The sequence below is a fragment of the Mauremys mutica genome, chromosome 10, assembly GCF_020497125.1.
Source record: "Mauremys mutica isolate MM-2020 ecotype Southern chromosome 10, ASM2049712v1, whole genome shotgun sequence".
NCBI classification, from domain to species: domain Eukaryota; kingdom Metazoa; phylum Chordata; order Testudines; family Geoemydidae; genus Mauremys; species Mauremys mutica.
In genome coordinates, this window is record NC_059081.1 from 29,679,352 (window position 1) to 29,701,606 (window position 22,255).

The 22,255-nt window shown below is 42.5% G+C and overlaps 1 protein-coding gene across 4 annotated transcripts; it reads right to left on the bottom strand.

Annotated features, from left to right (window-relative positions):
• NR4A2 (nuclear receptor subfamily 4 group A member 2) lies at nt 1-17,785 on the bottom strand. Of its 4 annotated transcripts, XM_045032544.1 has the most exons (10): nt 17,539-17,785; nt 9,915-9,971; nt 7,545-7,653; nt 5,757-5,878; nt 4,448-5,313; nt 3,536-3,665; nt 3,000-3,163; nt 2,073-2,275; nt 1,680-1,858; nt 2-1,561 (listed from the first exon to the last, which is right to left on the bottom strand). In XM_045032544.1, the coding sequence occupies exons 5-10, from the start codon at nt 5,309-5,311 to the stop codon at nt 1,305-1,307; spliced, it is 1,797 nt and encodes a 598-aa protein (XP_044888479.1). In that variant the 5' UTR covers nt 5,312-5,313; nt 5,757-5,878; nt 7,545-7,653; nt 9,915-9,971; nt 17,539-17,785; the 3' UTR covers nt 2-1,304. The 4 variants fall into 4 exon arrangements, with proteins under 4 accessions (XP_044888481.1, XP_044888480.1, XP_044888479.1 ...); XM_045032546.1 differs by lacking the exon at nt 17,539-17,785 and having other exon boundaries at nt 1-1,561; nt 4,448-5,135; XM_045032545.1 differs by lacking the exon at nt 17,539-17,785 and having other exon boundaries at nt 1-1,561; nt 3,075-3,163.
• Nucleotides 17,786-22,255: the final 4,470 nt, after the last annotated feature.

A 22,255-nucleotide genomic window follows, 5' to 3' on the forward strand; every position in this document is an offset into this window, starting at 1 on the left:
CTATATCGCCACAGTCAATTTTCTTTATCTGCAATGGATTTTGGTATTGGTACTTCTCGCTTAGCCAGAAAGAAGACGAAATTCCATTCGTTTACATGGTTTTATTGTTGTAAACATTAAAATTGTCTTTCCTCAAAGAAAGAGTTTATCAGGAAAAAAAATTCAGCGTCTCTAACTGTCATACACCATATTAAAAAAAGGCAGTGACTTGTATAATGTGCCATACTGGAAATATACAAAGAAAAATACTACAGAATATGGCAATATTAAAAATATTACTCAAACATAAAATAATATATTAACTGACAATTTTAGACATAGAAAACAAAACAAAAAATTCAAAGTGCTCAGTAATTTCCAGGGAGTTATATATATTATAAGCACTCTGGAAACAGTCAAAAGCTGCTGCATGCAAGATTTGTTTAGCTTTAGACAACAAAATAATTAAGATATAAACTTTTTTTAATCAACATCAACAGTACATACAACACTTACAAACAAGGAATGTTGGACGGTGTTTACAAACACTGTGTGCCCCTTTGTCCAAGATTTCGGTTTTGTAATACTTGTGCCCACCTATTTTACAATTGAGAAAATGTTTGAAGCTTAGATAACTACCCATCTTTATAAAATCTAACAGACTACATAGTGTCTGAAATACTATTTATAGAATATAGACATTACTGAAATAGCAAGTGCCTATAACATTGTCATCCTAGAATCATCATGCTTTCCCATTTCATTGAGTTACTTCATTCTCTTTCTTTGCAAACACATCTATGTTCTTTCTTTTAGAATTGATTTTAATATTTATTCATAAATAGGCACAGAATAATTTAAAAAGCCAAACTGCATCTGATAAATTTACAAGCCTTTGCCTTCTTTAATTTCATGCCACCCACGTAACATTTAGTTTTTAGTATATATTACAGCTTTCTTTTACATCAGAAAACTTTAGTCTTTAAGAGGGTGAGACTTGTGGGTCACCTTAATACTTTGTCATCATATGAGTCTTAGCCCAGCGTTGCCAAATATGATCGTCTTTTTAATCAGAAGTCCTTCTTAATAATATTTTGAGCCGATAATAAAAAGCTTATACCATGGTATTTAAGTTGTCCATCATCTGAATCCTTGATGCCCCAGAGCCAAAATGCCCATTCACGTTTTGCCTTCAGGAGGTTAGCAACAGTTTTGGGGATGGGAATCTGGCACCCAAAGGTGCTGCTTTGCGCACAGGTGAATTCCCCTTCAGACAGGTCGAGTTTATTTTCTTTAAAGTTCACTTTAAGTGCATGGGAAGAGTCTTAAAAAGGTAAAGTGTCCAGAAAAAGTTTGTCGATTATTGCTGGAGGTGGCACCAAATCTTCTAGTTTCAGGTAGAAAATGCGTTGCAGTCCCTGTGTGCAAAGGGTGCGAAGTTCAGGGAGCTTCCCCAAGAGTTTGGACAAATAATTGGGGCGATTCAAACCTCCGTTATTGAAAGTTACATGGTCTTTGAGACAATTTACAATCTTGTTCTGAAGTTCTTCCACCCTCTTGGGTTCCTTTAGCCCGTGCCTCTCTGCAAAAGACAAGGATGCAGGACATCACAGGTTTGACAATGTGGATACCAGAACAGGGCAAATGGGCTGTGTAGTGATGTTGAAACACCAAACACAAGAAGGTAGAGCTGTACTGACCTGTTACCATAGCCAGGGCAGCGATGCATGAGAAGGCAGATATGTCGATGTTCATATTTTGCAAGTTGGAGGAGAATTCAACAATGGAATCAATCCATTCTCCAAAGCCACGGACACACTGCAACCTGTGCAGGACCACCCCATTGCAAAAGATAAGCTTGCCCTCCACTGGGCTGGACCTGCAATTAATACAACCGGGAGGGGGGAGGCGAGAAAGAGAAAAGAGGGGAAAAGAAAAGATAAGCTAAACAACTAATTACGCGAAGAGCAATAAATGGAGGATTTAAGAGGCACCTAATTACCCAGGAGTTAATAAAACGCAGATCAGTGGACCATGAAAGGATTTGATTTCATAATAATCCAGAAGTTGCCTTTTGAATTTTGGCCATTTACCTGTATGCTAGCCGCAGCACAAACAGTTCCAAGAAAGCGGATTCGAAGAGGAGGTCCTGGTCTGGTTTAGAGAGGTCAGTGAAACCAGGGATTTTTTCTGCCCATCCTCGGATGATCTCCATGGAGCCGGTCAAGAGATCATAAAACTGCTGGATATGCTGAGTGTCATCTCCACTCATCTGGTAGTCAGGGTTAGCCTGGAACTGGAATTTCATTTTAAAAAGCACTTAATGAGGTTCTCTAAAATATATAACCCGTGAAATTGCTAACCCCATTTCTAGTAGGGGAGCCAGGTTTTTATAACAATTAAACCTCTCTCTGACCAGTAAGGAAATTAGATGTTCCAGGGCAATTAATTCAATTAGGGATGGTGCTATGAGGTCGTTGCTTTGAATATGTAAATTGCCATTTCTATACAGACTAAACAGAGGGTCACCCGGCATTGAGAAGCGTTCACTCTTATCTACACAACACAATTAGCAAGTTAGTATTCATGCCAGTCCCGGTGTTAGCCTCCTGGAAAGCCTGGTAACCTCTTAATACAAATTATAGCACTTTATGTATTTTAATAACCCCCCTCTCATTGGATCCTATATTTCCGCGCAGCTGGAATAACACAGAATATTCTTGCTATGCTACCTTTTGCCTCACTCCCAGTGCAGTTTGCCACAGGTTCACTATTCAGTGCCTGGATTACAGGCTGCCAGCATTCAGGGTGTGCAGAAACTGAAAAGCATGTGCTCAGAGTATACAGGAGTGCGTGACAATGTCACGAGAGTCCCGAAACTCTGCGGAACAAATGGGACCGACATCTGCAGTGTGTAGTGTGTGAAGGGGGGATGGTTACTAGTCTCTCTCTCTCTCTCTCTCTGCATATGGGCACGTGTGTGCAGCTATGTCTGTATGTTAATATTGTCTCCAGCTTACCCTGGAATAGTCCAGGCTGCTCATAGCCGGGTTGGAGTCGACATGGGCTCTCACCAGGGCACTGATCAGACTCACCGGGGGAGAGGGGGGAGAGGGCTCCTGGGGGCTCTTCGGTTTGGATGGTAAGCGACCCCTTCGGCCTTTTAAACTGTCTGTGCGAACCACTGCGAAAGAAAAGGGTGTTCAGCGTTCCTTCCCCCCACATACAACACACGAGCGTGAAACACACGGCCCCCTCCCCCCTCGCTAAAGGTGCCTAGGCCTCATGTGTATACATCGCCAAGGATGCAAAGAGCTACATCCGAGAAGGGTAAAAAAAATGCTGCTTTATTTTATTTCTTATTCCAAGGGGATCCTATTTAAATACAAATCTGTCTGGCTCTCAGGGAATCAGAGCTCATTCTCCCAGCTGAGGCCTGACACAAAGAAATTCTGGGGTGGGGGTGGGCGGAGAGGGAACAGAGAGTACGTGTGGGGCGGGGGGGTGTATCTGAGAGGAAAGGAGAGGGTGCACCCGGGGGTCGCTGAAGACCTACCTTCTTTGACCATGCCAACTGCAAGGCACTTTTGAAACCGACAATACTGGCAGCGATTTCTGCGGCGTTTGTCAACTGGGCAGTTTTTATTTGCTAAACACACGTATTTTGCGTTTTTCTGGACAGTGCGCTACACAGAGAGAAGGAAATGACAAATTATTTGTTACTTTCCATTAAATTCTGCAGCCCCAAACTGATCAAGTTAAAGTGTCTGAATGGCTGGGATTCCCCCCTCCCCTCCCCTTTTTTTTCCAGGGCATTTAACAGAAGAAAATTGATAGCGTTAACATTTGAGCTAACCTTGCCGCTCCTAGCAGTGTTTTATATGCCAAGAGAAGGAGAAGGAGACGCTCAGTAAATACAAATCCGTGGGCATTCATATTATTTACATTCCTTGGAGACCTTCTCTATTTAAAATGATAAGATTATTCAATCAGGATGGTGAAATAAAGAGATCACTTAATTTTACCATAGGGAATTCTGTTCCACTTGGTTAGCTTAGACACGGTTCTCTGTCCTAACCAATTTCAATCTGAAGGGGAAGGCAGCTTCTAGCACATGCAAATGCCTCCTGTTCAACTGCTGCACGCAACTTCTCGCCAAGGACCTGCAGCCGTTTGGGGCCGGCACCAAGGACCTCAGTGTGCCTTGGCCCATTGCAGCGGGGAGTTTTGCAAAACTACGGGCTTAGAGGAGCACAAGGCAATGTTATTTGCAAACATTTGCCCTCCTGCTTGCTCCTTCTGTGGTTGCCGTTCTACCCTCCCTCCCAGTGGGATCTGCGCCTGAGCTCTTTGGCCAGGCTGTTGCTTTGCATTTGTGTGGGTGAGCGCAGGAAGGGGATCCCTTTGGTGTTTGTGATTTAACCCTTTCCCCAACCCTCCCCACGCGCTCTCAGCACCTCCAGCTCACCTTGAAGAACCCCTTGCAACCCTCACAAGTGCGCACTCCGTAGTGCTGGCAGGCCGCGTTGTCCCCGCACACTGCACAGAGGCCCTCGTTGGATGGAGACCCCCGGGAGGGAGGGGATGGCACCTGGGTGTCCAGCAGCTGGGAAGCATGGCCAATCTGTAGCCCTGGGAAGCCCATGGATGCCTGTTTGCGGATGGGATTGGGCACTGCAAATGTCTGGCCATCGACTACATGGTGGGCCCCGGATGGCTCGGGGTTCATGGGCACGTGGAGGGGCCCGTCAAATCGCATCTGGCAGCTGGACACTGGGGTTCCAGGCGGTGATTGCTTAAATGAGAACAAGGAGAGCCTGGACACAGGCGTTTTCCTCTGCTCGATCATGTGGGTGGTGGCCACGTAATTCTGGTGGAAGTTGTGGAGGGAGCCAGGGTCGTCCCACATGGGGCTGTGCTGCACCTGGAAGCCGGGGGTGGTGGGAGTCGGGGGCGACGAAGGCTTGTAGTAAACGGAGCCTGAATGAGGCATCATCTCCTCCGACTGAGGGGGGAGGTGGTTGTGTTGCTGGTAGCTGTGCATCTGAATGTCTTCCACTTTAATAGAGGACTGCTGTCCGGACAGGGGCATTTGGTACAAGCAAGGTGGCTTCACGTCGTAGCTTGTGCTGTAGTTGTCCATAAAGGTACTGAAGCTGGGGAGAGAAGTGGTGGCAGTGATTTCAGTGTTGGTGAGGTCCATGCTAAACTTGACAAACTCTGGAGTTAAGAAATCGGAGCTGTATTCTCCTGAAGAGTGGTAACTGTAGCTCTGGGAAGCTGGGCTGGCTCCTTGAGGCGATGACCCATACTGAGCCTGAACACAGGGCATGGCTGGAAATGAAACAGTGTAATATATACTCAGCCTGGTCAACTGCATACTTTCTCCCCTGCTTTGTACACCTGCTTTCTACAACACTGCGGGCCACATTAGGAAGCCGCACACACTTCTTATTGCGCAAAGAAAACGTGTTCACAGGGGAAAAAAGAGATTACACTAAAGTACATAGAGCTCTGATGTTTGTGAATGTTTAAAGTGCATAGTGTACCCCCAAAATGTCTTTCAGTCCCCCACAAACAGACCGAATGAGCACCAGTCGCTTTATTTCTGTGTACAATGATATTTTCAGCTAGTTCATTTGTAAAGAAACACGATGAAGTGAGTTGCACAATGTGAAGTTGTTTGGAACACATCTACGCACGTGTCTTACTTATGTTACTTGGCTTTCAGTGTGAAGTTGTTTCTTTTGAATATTAAAGAAATTAAGCTCACAAACCTTCAGCCGGGTTACAGGCGTTTTCGAGGGAATTAAAGGTGAACAGTGTCGGAATTCAATGGAGACAAAGTTTCCAAGATTTTAGAAAATCAGTGAGGACTCCAGACTGCCCAGTACGCTCTCTGAAACAGACACAATAGACTTTATGTTCAGATTTGCTAAGGATTGATTTGAAACAAATGTATCACAAAACCATGAGCTTCTCTAGCACAAAGTTTGCCTGTTTTAGTAAGAAACATTGTGCGGCCTCTTAATAAAGAAATCAGATTTAAAATAGTTTAAGAAAAGAGCTAGTCAGAGCTAATATGAAATGTTGTCCTTATGGCATTTTGGCATATAAACTAGTTCCCCCAATCAGTTATTATCGGGAAGAAAACTTACTGAAAGCAGGTTGTTATTTACATTATTAATTTTAATGATTTTATTCTATTATTTCTACGGAGGGGGGAATTTATTTGATTTTTAACACCTATCCCCTCCCCAAATAACATCTGAGTCCATTTATTGAAGGATAAAAGGGAGAAGGCACATTTTTGCACCTTCCCTTGAAAGTCCCTAAAATCCAAATGTGACTTTTTAACGACAGCTCTAAAAAGGGGCACAAATGACAACAAACCACGTTAAATAAGGTAACTAGACAATCAAAGAAGCCAAAGGAGTTTCCGATTAAAGAAACCTGGTAAACAGAGGTGGAAAATGCTTCTAGTGGATGCACTTACCCAGGGAAATCTTAATTAACAATAAATGAACGCCGCCTAATATATTTTCCCTTTGTTTTGTAAATATGCACAACTAAAGTTAAAAGGGGACATGTGAAATAAACAGAACCCGCAGCTCCTTTAAGCAGGAGTGACTTTAAACCCCCACCAATACTATTTGCTTCATAGTGTGACTCCTTACACATGTAACACATTACCAGTTGTACAACCACAAACTTAATATTTACCCTACCGGGTGAAATAAACCACGCTAACATCCCTAAAATCTCCAGACTGCATTGATACCACAGACAGCGACTACGTATCCTCAATCTAACTCCGATTGATCCAAATATTCACTCCTTTCTCTTCCGTGTTCTGCTAATTAACGCCTGGCATGACGGCTTGCTTTGTTGATGGTCAGTGTACACTAAGTAAATAGAAGGTGGCGGGCGGGGTGGGGGAGGGTCACCGCCGAAAAGAATAACTACGCTAGATTAAACTAGCAGGTAGCCTTGCAAGCCACCCCCAACAAGCTTCTAACACGCGCACGGCAGCAATAAATATCAAAGGCAACTAAGTGATAGGACACTGCAGAACTCTACAGAGCTACCCTATAACACCAGCACCGCTTGCTAACCTTGGAGATGGAGAGAGAAAAATGTTCCCAAGCAACACATAGGCTGAAGAACTTTTCTCCTGCTATGTAACCGTGGAAGTTCAGGCCCCAGCTACACACCTTTACCTCAACAGCCCAACTTCGACATCCTATGTCCCCCAAACAGGTGAAAGTTATAGCAGAAAGTCAGGGGCATATTCTTTCACCGAAGTTGATTTCACGTTAGCATCTTTTACGGAACCAGATCGGAGGCTCACTCAGTGAGGAATTAACTGAATGACATTTTGGAAATACAGTATGGAAAAAGGTTGCATTTGAAAACCACACACAAAATATTTTAACGCCTCCTATTTCCAGCTACCCTCCCAGCCCTTCCACTGGAGTCCATCGTGAAGATTGAGGGCATCCTGCAGATAGCTGTAAATCAACGACAAGATTAAATAGGGGGATTTTACAAAAATCAGTACTCACTTGTTAGCAATGTCTTTTTCATTCATTCATTCAACCGTCTGAACAACAGTTTCCCAGGGGCAGATCGTCGGACAAAACAACCGATGACGGAGCACTTGCTAGTTATTCTCTGTTGGGAAGTACAGTACTAGTAAAGCACAGTGCGAGCAAGCCGGACAGACTGGCCCTTCCCTCCAATGTGCCTTTGTTTATGTGGGCTCCGTATTCCACAGCCAACATGCACCTAAAGTCTCCAAGCGTCAGTGCACGTCAGTGCTGCCCGCCCAATCAGCCATCCGAGGGGCTGGATCTCTCTGCACAGTTGGCCAGTTCTTGCTTTGGTAAATTTCCGACGTGACATCACCAAGAGTGCAGATTTTAAGGTGGGAACAAGCTCCCTCGGTTCACCTTGTTACAGCTTTTCCAAAATAGGTGCAACCCCCCCCGCACGTACACCCCCTAGATGTGCAAGACTGTAAACAAAGAACTAGATCCCCCCCACCCCCCACGCCGTGTCATAAACCTAAGAGGATCTCTCTGCGGCTCTCCGTACGCAGACACACGGTATAATAACGTGTGTTGCTCTGTCTGCGTGGGGTCTGCTAAGTTGTGTGTCTACACCACAATATGGTACGGGGATTTTTCTTGCATACGCACATGCATACGGACATCGCTACTTTGGTGCATTTGCTAGATACAGTTTTTCCCTTCTTTGTGACCCCTGGAGGCATTTTCTACAGGCTAAAAATGAGGACCCCCTCTTTCCCAAAAAAAACAAACAGCAGCGCCTGTTAGCACCGGATTCACTGTCTCCAGGCATATTTGAGAGGATGTTTTATTACGCGGCGCAGAGCAATCGTCACCGTATAAAATCGGAGTCCGCTGGTGCCTTGAAATCATCCTTCTCTCAAAACCATACAGCTTCACGCAACAAGTTGTCCAATTGTCAGGAAGGTGTGTGCGGGGGGGGGGGCGGTTGGTTTACATCCCACATCACCACTGAAAAGTGCCAATTAAAGGCGTTGGAAATAAACGTTTGTTTTGGGAGGAAAGTTCCTGTCCCGCCGCGGACACCGTCTCTTTCTGTACGCGGGGAATAAAGAAGCCGCTTGTACGGAGTTATACGCATTACACTTTAACTTATGCAATGTAAAAGCCTGGCTGTCAATACCTCTGTGCTCCACTGAGAGAAAAAGTGCAGAGCCAGGGTGAGGCTGGGGGTGCGCTTTACTCAGACCAGGGTAATACTAGCAGCTGTCACAGAGCCTTGTCCCTGCTTTGCATGTTAAGGCACTGAACTCGGCTCGGAGCGGGCGCTCCGGCTCGCAGAAAGGAAGGGGAGGCGCGCAGAAAATGCCTGCTAAGGAGAGAAGTACTTGCCCGTAGGTAACAGGAACAATGATAGGGACCCAGCCAGAGCCCCGCTTGCCCCCACCTCCCGTTCTGCCGGAGGAAAGCTGGCTCTCGGCTCCAGGGTATGACCTGTGCTCTATGTTTCATCCCCTTTCCCTGCAGGGCAGGACCCCTTCGGAGACCGCCCGGGTGTCCCCGCCCAGCGCTCTCCAGTGCGGTTTTAGTCAAGCTCCAGAGAAGCGCCTCATCTATCCTGGTTGCCCGGACGGCTGCAGCATCTGACCTCCCTGCACGGGGGTTCAAAGCTCCATTAACCTGTCCGCCACAGTGCAGGGAAGCAGCTCCCTTTGGAGGGCTGTATCCGCCTCCCGTCAGCGGGAAGGGGCTTGCCCCGCTACAACCCCCCCCGGCCCTCCTTGCAGCCAGGACGCGTGTCCGCGCTGGGGGCCCGGGGCAGCCCGGCCGCCCACCCGCTCCCCTCGGCCGTCACAGGGGAGCTATGCTTGGCGGGGCTATAAATAGCCCGGGGAACCTGAGGCAGCCACCTTAAGCTCTGCGGCGGCTGCAGGCTGGCGCGAGCGGCAGACGGGGGAGGGGGCTCATTAGCATGAGCGCAGCAGCGTCAGCCGCCGCCCGTGGGCTGAAGCGAACGAAAGGGAAAAAGTGAGAGTGGGGCGGGGCGGCGCGTGACGCAAGGGGACGCCGCTATTGACGCAACCACCCGGCTGCGCCAAAAATAGCAGCTGCTTGGCCGGCTCCCCGCTCCATTGCAGTGGGGGGAGCCGCTTATAGCCCGAGAGTGGGCGGGGCTATTTCAAGTCTCCCCGGGCGGAAGCTCGCGAGCCGCCAAGGCTCGGTGCCCGCGGGCTTCCGGGTTGACAGTGGGAGGCACTTGTTAAAAACCACCCCAAAACGGGAAGGACCCTCGTTCAAAAGTTCCTTAGCAATCCTAGCCGGGCTGTGCTACTCGCACTAGGATACTAGCTCCTCCCTTTCACCAGCAGAAGTTGGTCAGATACATAATATTGCCTCACTCACCTGCCTTGTCTCTCGGATACCCTGCGACAGACAGAGCCAGAACAGCACTGCAAATAACTATAAAAGAAGGAGAGGTAGGTTTTTTAAGCAAGGTATCTGCCATTGTCAAAACTCGTATTTATTAAAAGCTCCCCTGAGCCACACTGTACTTCAAAGGAGCTCACAAGTGTACCGCACCCTCCTCCACAACTATAGTTTTTCGTGATAGCTCTTCTTAATGGAATTGGCAACTGTGCAAATTCCCCATGATTTCTTACAGGTATGCATGATGATCTGTCTAGTGATTTTATGCAGCTATGTGGAATCCCTATCAATCTCATTCCTAAAATACAAGAGAAGCAAATTTCCACGAGGACAATTACTTTCCAGAAAGACTTGGAAGGTACTGTTTTAACCCATGCAAAAAAGTACTGAAAGTTCTCCTCACTCACCCCTCTGTACCAAAATCACACCTATACTTGACATAGTTGTGACAAAATGGGCTTCAGCTACTCCTATGGTATGTAGGAATCCTGATGTCTGACAGCCAGCTGTGTTAACACATGCACACAGCGTGTGAAGAGGTTTAAACCACCATCAAAGTGGTGGAAGTACAGCAGCAGTCCAATCAGAACCATCAGCCACTGCAGTTCAGGGATCCCACCAGTAGGAGGCTAGACTTCACAATCAATATAAAACTGCACTTAGACAGCCTGTGCAGGGTGTGGTAGTTGTGTTGGGCCCAGGATATTAAAGATACAAGGTGGGTAAAGGAATATAATTTACTGGACCAATTTCTGCTGGTGAGATAGACAAACAGCTGAGAAGCCCTGTGTATGCTCAAATCCTTGTCCCTCTCACCAGCAGAAGTTGGTCCAAAAAACGATATTACCTCACCCACCTTGTCTCCCTAGTACAGAATGGCATATGGATCTGAAACAGCAGCATAGACACCATCACTGTAACAACTTGTGTATTACTTCAAGCCTTTAAATAATTTCTAAATAAATTGGCATGGTGTTCTCTCTATTTTGGGACAGATTCTAGGAATCTAACTCCTCAGAAGGAAGAGTTTTTATGTCCACATAAATGCCATGTGAAGTAGTGGCTTTTTAATCTCCTAACAAAATTCAAATCAGGTTTGAAAAACCAAAGGCACATTTTTTAAAAACATTCAATAAATTAACTTAATGAGAGGATTCCTGACTGTAGAAAATGTGTGTGTGTACCCACACCGAATTGAGCAATATCTGTAAACAGTAAAACAATGGGCTAAATGTAAGTGATTTCCCATGCTAAAAATGACTCCAGCTGTTTAAAATTGTGTATACAGAGGAACCATGATGTGGCAGTTTGACAGGAAGTGCAGTCTTTTTTAGGCCCAAAGCCTAATGACTAACTTTATAAAGATTTTTAGTCAAATGGGAAGACTTCATACAGTTCTTAAAAGACATGGTATCTGTATTTCTAAATGTCATTCCATTGCTACCATCTTCTTGAAAAAAAATACAAAGGGGAATAAAAATATGAAAATGATTGGCCTACATCCTTTTAAAATAAATGAAAAGTTCTACAGAGCCTAAGCAAAATTAAAAGAGCTTTGATTTTCAAAAATAGTAAATATGTTTTTAAGAAGAATAGACTGATGGCAGTGAAGTTTTCACTGTCTTTTCTCCTCAGACCAATAACATTTCAACAGTGAGGGTTGTTTTTTGTTGACACTGTGTTCCCTGCCTCCTCTAAATCCACAATTTATGCCATCTTTTAAAAAATTAAAGAAAGTAACATTTTTAGACTAATAGGTCAGTAGTCTTATTGCTCTGATAACTTTGAAAATATGACCATGAAAATAAGCAAAAGACCAGTAGTTATATATGCATTTTTATAATCATTACCTACCACTGTGTTAAAATCTAAAAAAAAGCAAAACAAAAACAAAAAACCACCACTCTAGAGAACTCAATTATATTTTATTGTATATTACACATAATCTGTATATACATTTAAAATACATCACAATTTAGAAATTAAACCTTAACCAGGGAACTTTTAATTAAATGCTTAATAAAGACTTGCATGAAATAGTATTTTCCTCATCTCAAAAACATATGAAACACTGTATATGCATCACCCTATTTATGTCAACAGTAAAACTCCCAGTGACTTCAGTGGGATCAGTGACCAGAACAGAATTCTGAAAAAAGCAAAAACTTAACTCACAGAGTAAAGTTACACAGAGTGAAAGTAAGAGCACTACCTTTTCATTAAGACCACTTTAGGAATCTGTTTTAAAAGGCAACATGACAACCACTTTAAACAGTGTAGTGATGCACTACATTTCCTTGGAGTTTGGAGCAAAGAGAGGTTGCTTGACATTATTATGAAACTACTGCCAAACATTTGTCCCATATATAGGATTCTTGAGAGAATGAGACTTCTGAGAATTGCTGTGGGTCTTCAAATTGAGTATTCTGCTGCAATCAAGTCTGTATATTTAAAGATAAAAAAACCCCACACAAATCAGTTTATTTCATCGTTTTCCACTGATACAGTTTAAGAATAAGGCAAGTTGGTATTTCTGTAATATGTATGATCCAGATCTTTGGCAATTCGCATGCAATTTTCTTTTCTGCCTTGTTTTTGACTTGTCGAAAACTATTATATTCTATTATGAATGTAAATAGACTAAAACTAACAAAAAATGACTTAGAAAAAAAGACATATCTTTAGGATTATATGCAAATATAATCAGTTTAGAATGAACAAAAAGAACTTTACAGAGAAATATCTTAAAACGACCCCCCTAAAAGTTGTCTTTTAATGCAGACAGTAGACATTCTAGCATGTCCAAAGTATTAAGATAACAATTACATACAAGTCCAAAATTAATCATAAAAACATGCAACCTCTATAGTCAGTAATTATTCCATTATATGGTGTCTAAACTGAGAATGCTTTCAATTTAAGAGTTAAAAATATTTTTATGTTGTAAATATGGCACCTGACATATGAACATGAGGCCCAAACTGCTTGCTTACCTCAGATATCTAGTCCCACTGAAATAAAGGGAAATAATGCAAATAAGTTTCATAGCATATGATTTAAGTTCTTAACTATAGATTTGTTGAGTAAATCTCACTGAAACCTTGTGTTGTGGTGAAGTGTCCACAAGTAAAGTTAATGAAAATTCACATGTACAATATTTTAAGTTTCATCTTCAGAATCTTTCTAAAACATGTTCGCTTTTTCTAATCATCCTTTGTTTCAACAGATATCCATTAAGTAGTTGAAAATTCCAACTTGAAATAAAATATACGGTTTAGTTATTCTCACCTGAAATTATGACCGGTTTACTGTAGTTCAATCTCACTTATGTTCAGCAGAATAACCTTAGACTACTTCAGTAGGCCAATCTACCATTTGAATGAAAGTCACATTGAATCACAAAACTAAAAGTATGACTAGTTTGTAATATGATGAAGTGTATATTTCAATGGTTAGCCCACACCATTAAAAGAAATAATGTATAGAAAAGACCCTTATCATGGTAAGTAATACATCTAATTACCATATCCTTAGAATAGATGCAATATAAATTTCATTGCTCACTTAAAAGTTCTAAAGTTAACAGCATAAACTTGAAGTTGAGTAATTAAGTAATCCTTATATAGACACTTATTAAAGTATTTATACATATTATCTTAAATCTACATCTATCATTTTGCCAATTAAAATTAGGACTTTAATTGCAATTAAGTAATTTAATTGCCAATTGAACAGCAAAATTGCTAAGTGACTAATTTTAATGCCTATTTTAATTACCAATCATGACTGGGGAGGGAGCTAATCAAGCAGTATCAGAGTAATGATGTGAAAAAAAAGGGAGAACAAACATTCAAGACTACATTCTTTAAAAAGGAACCTTACATTAAATAAATGCAAACACAATTTTATAAAATGTAGTGAAATGCTGTATTTTGGTATCTAAATACAAGAACACAGAACACATTTAATTAAAACTGTCAATTTGATAAAGTATTATAATAGGAAGTGCACTTTTACATCATATATTTACATGATAGTCCCACTAAAAAGGGATAAACTAAAAAACTGCATATCAATGTGATATTGTCTACATGCTTATAACTTAATAGATTGAACCATTTTAGAAGAGGTGTACTGGTCACTTTAGTAAAAAAAAAAAAGTGACTTTTAAAAATGAAAGATAGGAGACAATCTCTCCACCATTATACACAAAGAAGTACTATAGTACTACTATAAAAATCAGAGGCACACTTTCACATGTGGGGAGCAGCATAATGTTGATTTTCTCTACAGTTTGTCAGATATTGCTATAGCTCTTACATCAAAATGAGAAGCAAAAGTGCAAAATATTTTAATACATCAGAGTGAACGATAAACAGCTGTGGTTGTAATGCAATCAGAATTATGCTGTAAGGAAATGAATGCATTTAGGATCCATAATATGTGATGTTTTAATTTTTTCAAATTCCCTCTCCTTTCCTTCCCCAGCTGAAGTATGTGCACCATTATGTAATCAATGTTCAGTCAGTTGGCAATTTAAGAGATAAGAATGTGAATAATGAACCCTTTTTGACATTGAAGTCCAAATTTTAGAAGGCCCATATCTAAACAAATACTTTAAAATCCAATGTTTTACCAGTCACTAACAACGTGATTCCCTCCCCAGGTCATTAGAATAATGGTGACAGGTTCAAATGCAGTTCAATCCTTCTATAGGGCTAATTTTGGCAATCAGCCACTTAGACCTTGACTCCAGTCCTTACTCAGCCAAAGCTCCCCACTGACTTTAATGAGGACCTTTATCTGAGTTTAGGATAACAGGATTAAGTTAAAATTATAATGGATGTTATCTAGGACTTTAAGACAGTAATTCTACACAAGTCATATGTAGGAGTGGGACATGCATGAACAGAATCAGTTCATAGAGAACAAAAAAACCAAAACAACAACAACAACAAACAGAACTAATGCCTGTAGAAGAGGTTTGCATTTTTTAAAAGTGAAAATGAGTACAAAATAAAAATCATAGAGACTCATTGAAATGTAGGTCTCCTTGAAGGGACCTTTATAATTCTGTGCAGTTTTGTTTGTTTGTTTTTAAAGCTCTCAATCAGGCAGTAGTTGTATAAGGAAGACCGTAGTTGTATAAGGAACACACTAACTGATTAAATCACAACACAGTGACACTTGCCCCCTATGTACTTGCCACCATATTCATCCATTGGAAATCCTGTTAAATACAAGAAGCATTAACAGAATACCATTTTTTCTAAACATGTTCTGATCAAAAACAATTTTTTTTAAAGTCAAACAAATTATTTTATGCAGTTTGATAGTCTTGGCTCTACAGCATTTTTTATCCTTGTTGGCAAAATGGCAATAAGTCATTGTCCCTAACATAGTAAGTTATTTCATATGTGGGCAACTCAAACTTTGCCTTCACATATTTAGATTGAAAGGCTTCTGTAATTATGTACTAGGAATAGGGGCTCAATTCTACTCTTTGTGCATCCAATGGAAAAAGAATGGTGCCAGTATACTGAGAGAGAGAGTCTGGTTTTCTGTTGAGAAAAGGAAATAACTTCTTGTAACAACATAATTTTTTTCACATGATACATACCCCCAAACATATGGTATATTAATTAAAATATGCTCACATATCCTGTTTATGGTATAACTATTTTTGGGAGCATGAAATCTCATTTTCTATTAGTTGACCAACCGTTCTTAATAATTTATCAGGTTTATCCCATAATAGAGGGATATACAGTAATATTTATTAGTCTTACAATACCACCTAGAGGCCAGAACCCCATTGTTCTAAGCATTGTACAAACATATAGCAAAGAGACAGACCCTGCCCCGAGGAGCTTGCAATCTATATTGGTTACCTGTGTATAAGTAGAGTAATTTAATTTAAGATTAAAAAAGATCAGAGACAGACTCAAAATGGTTTATATGACAGATTATAAATCTCTTTCCTTCTTTTATTGTATTAATTTTTTTCCATCTTGAATGACGTATCAGAGGGAAAGAATACATTAGTTATTAAAAGTAAAAGTGCCTTTGAAAAATTAACTCAGAGTGAGCACAAATATTTAAAAACAAAACAAAACACTCTAGAGGTTCAGGTAGGCAGGTCCGTTAGAGTCTGCTCACACTTCAAAACACTGTAACTGTGACACTAAAATAGAATACTAGAGGCTTTGTAAATTCTCTAAGGGACCAATCCAACAGCCACTGGAGGCAATGGGAGGCTTTCCATTGATTTCTTTGGGCATTGGATTGGGACCTAAGTATTTAACATACAAGATATATAACACTCAAAGTATAAGATCAACAGAAGAAAGGGTGATACATACCTGTTTCAGTTAGAATAGTTAGCTACTTAATTTTTCTGCAAGTGCAATTTCTGCCAAAAGATTTTAATCAATCATACTGAAGTAAAAAACTTTAGGTCATAAAAAGAAACAACTGTAGTCCCTGATGTAAACTTGTTTGAAATTACTGAGATGCAACAAATTTATCAGGATCTATTTTCCTAGTTTTTTGGAGAATCCTAATACTTAGTTCCATAGCACTTCTCCTTTCTTTCCCATACTAGCATGCTGTACAAGTGTGGATAGTTTTAGATATTGGAGTGTTAATAAATAATGTTTTATACTTTCAAAATGTTTTGAGAGATACATGTAGGCAATTTAACTGAAGACTGTGGAAGCTGTGGTTGTCCATTTTTATTGGGGCATGCTTCACTGTCTGAATAATTTGACAGCTGTCAAGATCCTAACATGCAAATGTTTATAGTATTTGAAATCTAGCCCCATTTGGCCACATTCTTATTATAAAAACTGAGAGTTTCATTTACTGTCTTATTGTTATATAGCATCAGGTCAAGGAATATAAATCGTACCAAGCCATTCATCTTCCTGTTCAGAGAGTCATTAAATTTCTCCCAGAACATATTTGATTGATATTCTTGGAGGTGAAAGGCTAAACGGACCATATGGCAACATGTTGCATTCCATATGTTATCTGCCCATCCGTGCTTAAGCTGCCATTAGCAACATCTGCACCCAGCGGAAATCCAGCTGTGCAGAAAACTATTGCTGGAATTGTACTTGTGCAAAAAAAAAAGCCTAGCTTAACGCCATTAAATCGAGACAGGCAGGCAGCCTGCCAGGGCGACAGAAACCTCGGTTGAGTTAAATTAGGCAAAAGCTTTATTGGAGTTTAATTTTCAACTTTCAATTCGCTGGGCTGTTTTGAGAAAAAGCAGTTACTCTTCGCTGGAAGGCCGGGTCCCACCTTCGCTCCTTTACTGGGGAAGCAGCAGGCAGGGCAGTCACCCACCCCATCCCCGCGATTGCTACTTTATGGGACTGCAGCTGGACTCTCCCGGAAGCCCCGCACTGGTGGAGTGGCGTGTGGGGGCAACAGTTAGGCAGCTGAAGGAGCATCTTTACACGTCCACAGCCCCAGCCAGCGCCTACGGAGGTGGGGGTGCTATGAGCCGAAGTGTCTTTGTGTTGCTTGCGGGACTGGTCCCCCATAAAGCGGCGCGCACACGCCCCCCTCCCCCCGCACCTGCCTGTGACATTACCTGGCTCCTCTCCTGCCTGCGCTGTCCGCCGCGCGTCCCTCCCATCACAGCCGCGCCGCGCCCCAGCTACGCGGGCCGCGCTCCCCAAGCTCAGCCCGGGCGCCGCCAGAGGAGGGGAGGCAGGACCAGGCCAGGCGCGGCCCGGGGGCGGCGCTAGCAGCAGCGCCCGGCCCCCACTTGCCGCAGCCGGGGCCGGGAGGAGGAGAAAGCGGAGGCTGCGGCGGGGCCTCCGCGCCCCGTTCCCAGCGCCACACAGAGCCCCATTGTAGCCGCCGCAAGCCCAGCAGTAGCGGCCAAGAGCGTCAGCTCCCCCGTCAGCAGCGCCGCTCTCCGTGACGGCAGCGCCGCCGGCTCAATAGCCCGACCCAGGCGCGGCAGGTGGGAGATTTTCCACTGACGCCGGTGCGGAGATAGGAAACAATGGCTGGGTCAGGCGCGCTCCCCGCACGCACAGTGGGGCACGGGGGAGCCGCTGCGGCCTGGCTCCCGGCCAGCCCGGCGCAGGGCTTCCCCCGGCGGCCTCGGGCTGGCACAGAGCTCCACCCCCAGCCTGCGCAGCTCGGGCTCTGCCCCGCCGGTGACCCCGGAGGCCTCCCTGGAGAACCCGGCATTACCCCCCTGCGACGGAAATCCCGCTCCGCCCCCACGGCTGCTCGCCTCCCGTTTCCAATAGGAGACGAGCAAAGTTGCCGCGGAACTTCTCCCCGCTGCTGCCGCCTGTGCTCGCTGCTGCTGAGCCCCCGCTGCCGCCCTGGGCTCGGCCGGGGAGGCCAGGCGCGCTGCTGTTCCCAGCCGCGGCCCTGTGCCGCGCTGCTTCGGTGAAAACACCACAAGGGGAACGTCCAAACCCAAACCGGTTATTAAGCGAAAACCATTTCTAGGAATCCCGGGTTTTGTAAAATCTTTTCACGAGGCCGAGATGTTGGGTCTCAGCTCCCCCAGCAAAGTTCCTTTAATAACCACACAAGATGAGTCCTTCACATGAAAATTCACTGGCCTCTTCTTCCTGGGGTTTCTTTCCTTTGTAAAGTTTATAATGATTCATGATCAAGTAGAATTGGCATAAATGATTGTTTGAAAACAGAAGTTAGTGCATATTCAGTAATAGTTCATGCTTTGTAGAGCACTTTCCAATTCTGTGGCACTCAGAATGCTTTATAAACATTGATGAAGAAGCCTCATAAACCTGGGGCATAGGCATCATCATTGTTTTAACAGGGGGAAACTGAGGTTCAGAGAGATTAAGGTTTACATTTTCAGGAGTGCTTAAGTAACTTGCTAAATGAGGGCCTCTCTTTCTCTTTCCCCCTCTCCTTCTCCCTGGGCCCTGTCTTGACAGGCAAAAAAGGATTGTTATTCAATTGTTAGCCCATCAAGTTAGTTTAACACAAATTGAAAAGGCCAGTCAATACGCAGGCTAACAAGCCTGAAGCCCATCTAACTAATACAGTTTTAAACACTTTAGCTTGCATCTTGAGGGGGCTTTTCAATTGTATTGACCTAACAGGATTGGAAAACACACCATCAAGACGTGGCTCCTTGTGTTCGTGTTCTACTTAACACATTTTATAAATTTAAATTACAGATCACACACCTAACTTTAGTTATGAAAACTTTGCCATACTTTTCATCAAAGGTCCAAATCTACAAAAAGCCGATACCATATCCATAAGCACTGTACTTGGAGCTCCCTTTTATAGGAGGGCCTTTCCCAGTATGGTCTCTACTGGCAGCTGGCCCTTTAAATCTGAGAAAGCTAACTAGCTGTAGCCTTGAGGGAGTCATTTTGCAGTTTTACTGCTAAAGGTTACTGCCCTGTGCCTTTTAAGCTTGGTCTACACTTCAACATTATATGGCATAGCTACATCAATCAGAGGTGTGAAAAAACCACACCCCTGATCAAAATAGCTGTGTCAACAAAACCCCTAGTGTAGTCACAGCTATGCAAGAGAAGAGTGCTTCTGTTGACATAGCTAATGATGTTTGGGGAGGTGGTGTTCCTACACCAACCAAAAAAAACCCACTTCAAAACTCTTCTCTTGAGCCATGTCTACACTACAAAATTATGTCAACCTAACTTATGTCGGCATATAGCCACGACAGTTATTAAATTGCTTGTGTGTGTGCACACGGTTCCTTGTGTTGGCAGTGCGCATCCTCACCAGGAGCGCTTGTACTGATTGTATTCAGTGTGGGGCATTGTGGGATGGCCCCTGAAAGCCAGTAACAGTCGATGTAAGCAACACAGTGTCTACACTGACTGTCACACTGAATCAACCTAATTATATTGACCTTGACTCTATGCTGCTCGGGGAGACGGTGTTACTTAATCAGCTTATAGAGCTTACATTGACCTAACCCTGCAGTGTAGACAAGGCCTTAGTGTAGCCTCTGTCTATGCTAGGGGGCTATATGAGAATAGCTAGGCCAGCATAGGCTCCATCATGTAGACATACCCCTAGCTAGTACTGCAGTTATGCTTTTTCTTAGCTTTCCCTTTGTTTCATTCCTGAGATGACACATTTTCATATCTTGGACTATGTAAGTATTTTCTAGTCATTAATATTTAAAGGACTGTATCAGGTCAAATTTGGTTCACAATTCAGATCATACTATTTTCAAAATTATCTAAAAATTCAAATAAAAATAGCTTTTTCCTAGAGCCAAATCTCTCCCTGCTGTTTTTACTATACATATGCTGCAACCTTGACCTAGTGTTCCAAAGCCCCAGACTGAAAATGACTATATATAAACAAAAGTGAAACAAATTAGTCTGCTTTTATTATCTAAGTGTCATGAAATACAAAAGTAAACAATCAATTTCTGGTGAACACTAAGGCCCTGGTCCTCCAAGCTGCTCTCTGTGGACAGACTTGCATGGTGCAGAACAAGATTGGGCCTAAATTAGGCTCTGCTCCCACTTGACGGATGTCAGTGGAGCTCCCTATGGGAAGCTCCAACAGCAGAATCAGGAGAATAGATTTTCAAAATCTTTCATTTTTAATTATACGTGGTGGAATTAGTAACACAAGTAAGGTGTTCCTTAAAATATATATATATGATTTATAACCTGATTGTAGTTCCTTGATGCTTTGAAAAGACCACAATACAGTAACTATATTGTAGGAATTACTAGAACAAGCATCATAGCTTCTTTTATTCATTTTTGTCTTTCTGTCATCAGACAATGAAGCCAACAGGATTGGCTCTATAGACGAGTAACCACAAGTATTTGCCATGCACTATACAGTACTTTTTGATCATTTAAATTTTATACTGGAAATTAGCATTCAAGGTTACAAATAAAACAACTACTTATCTCCAGATAGGTAATTTACAGGGAAAATGGCAGTAAATGGTTAGAACTGGGATTTTCCAGGATTTTGAAATGAGCTTGCTTCCTGTTGAACTTCTGAATGAATCTGAAAGTTTTATGAATTTATGTGTGAAGGCCATGGGCTTGCGTGTAGAAAAGCAGAAGTTTCCAACCAGGTAGATCTCAGACTATATACTAAGAACTAAATTTAAGCTAATGCTGAAACAGTAATATCTGACTATCAAGGCCAACACAACACAATCACCAAGAAGCTGGTGATTAGGGGGCTGTATGCCTAGTTTTTGTACAATGTGCCAAGTGGCTAACTGAGTAGGTTAGCCTGGAGATAAAGGAAGCTATTTACATTTAAAGGATCCACTCCCCTAAGCTTTTGTTTTCAAGTTCTCTTACTGTTTCCCACCTCATTTCTCATTTTCCTGTTGATAACATTGCCAGAAGCTTTAAGTAGATAGTAAATAACTTGAACAGCAGACATCTGATTCAAATTTCTGCAGATGGTCAGAAAGCTGAATGTAGTTTATTTGAAAGTGAACATTTTCTGTTTGCCTCTGTCTGTTTCTTTTATCATGATTCCCCCAGTAGCTGGTTACAAAAAAGTAATCATGTTAAACAAAATAAAATAAAATATTTCTTGAGGCTTAAACCACTCTATAAAAAAGATGAAAACTCAGTGTATGATACCTACCTAGTAAACTGCTTGTTTTTGTAAATTCTCTCAGTGGCTATACGTTTCAGGAATACTGTCCCACCAACTCCTGTTAAGAGGTTCTTGTAACATCAGAAAAATAACACAAGTGATTTGTTTATTTCATCAGAACTCCAAAATGAAATTATTGAACTTGCTTAACATGTTCTTTAGGAGATACATTAATGTAATAAATAACAAAATCTGATCCCTCCAAAAAACAACGAGGAGTCCGGTGACACCTCAAAGACTAACAGATTTGTTTGGGCATAAGCTTTCATGGATAAAAAAGCCACCCGACTCCTTGTTGTTTTTGTGGATACAGACTAATGTGGCTATCCCTCTGATACCTGACACCATGCAAGGAACTGAATTTAGCCGTATGAAGTGGAGATCCATCAACTTAATGAAAAAACTCGCACAGATACAGACAGACATCATCTTCTTCTCTAAGTGCAAACAGATGGACATCATACCAAATGGACTGAAGGTAAAAAATCCATTGCAATCGACATAGTACAATGACTATGGTGAGAGATTTGTGCCACACATTCTCAAAGAAAATGAGGAACCGCCTGATCAGCATCCTGTACAGCAAACAGGAGAAGATCAAGAATGAATTCTCAAAACCGGAGATTCTCATACAAAATCAACCTTCCACACAAACTTCCACTTTACAAAAAACAAGACAAGAC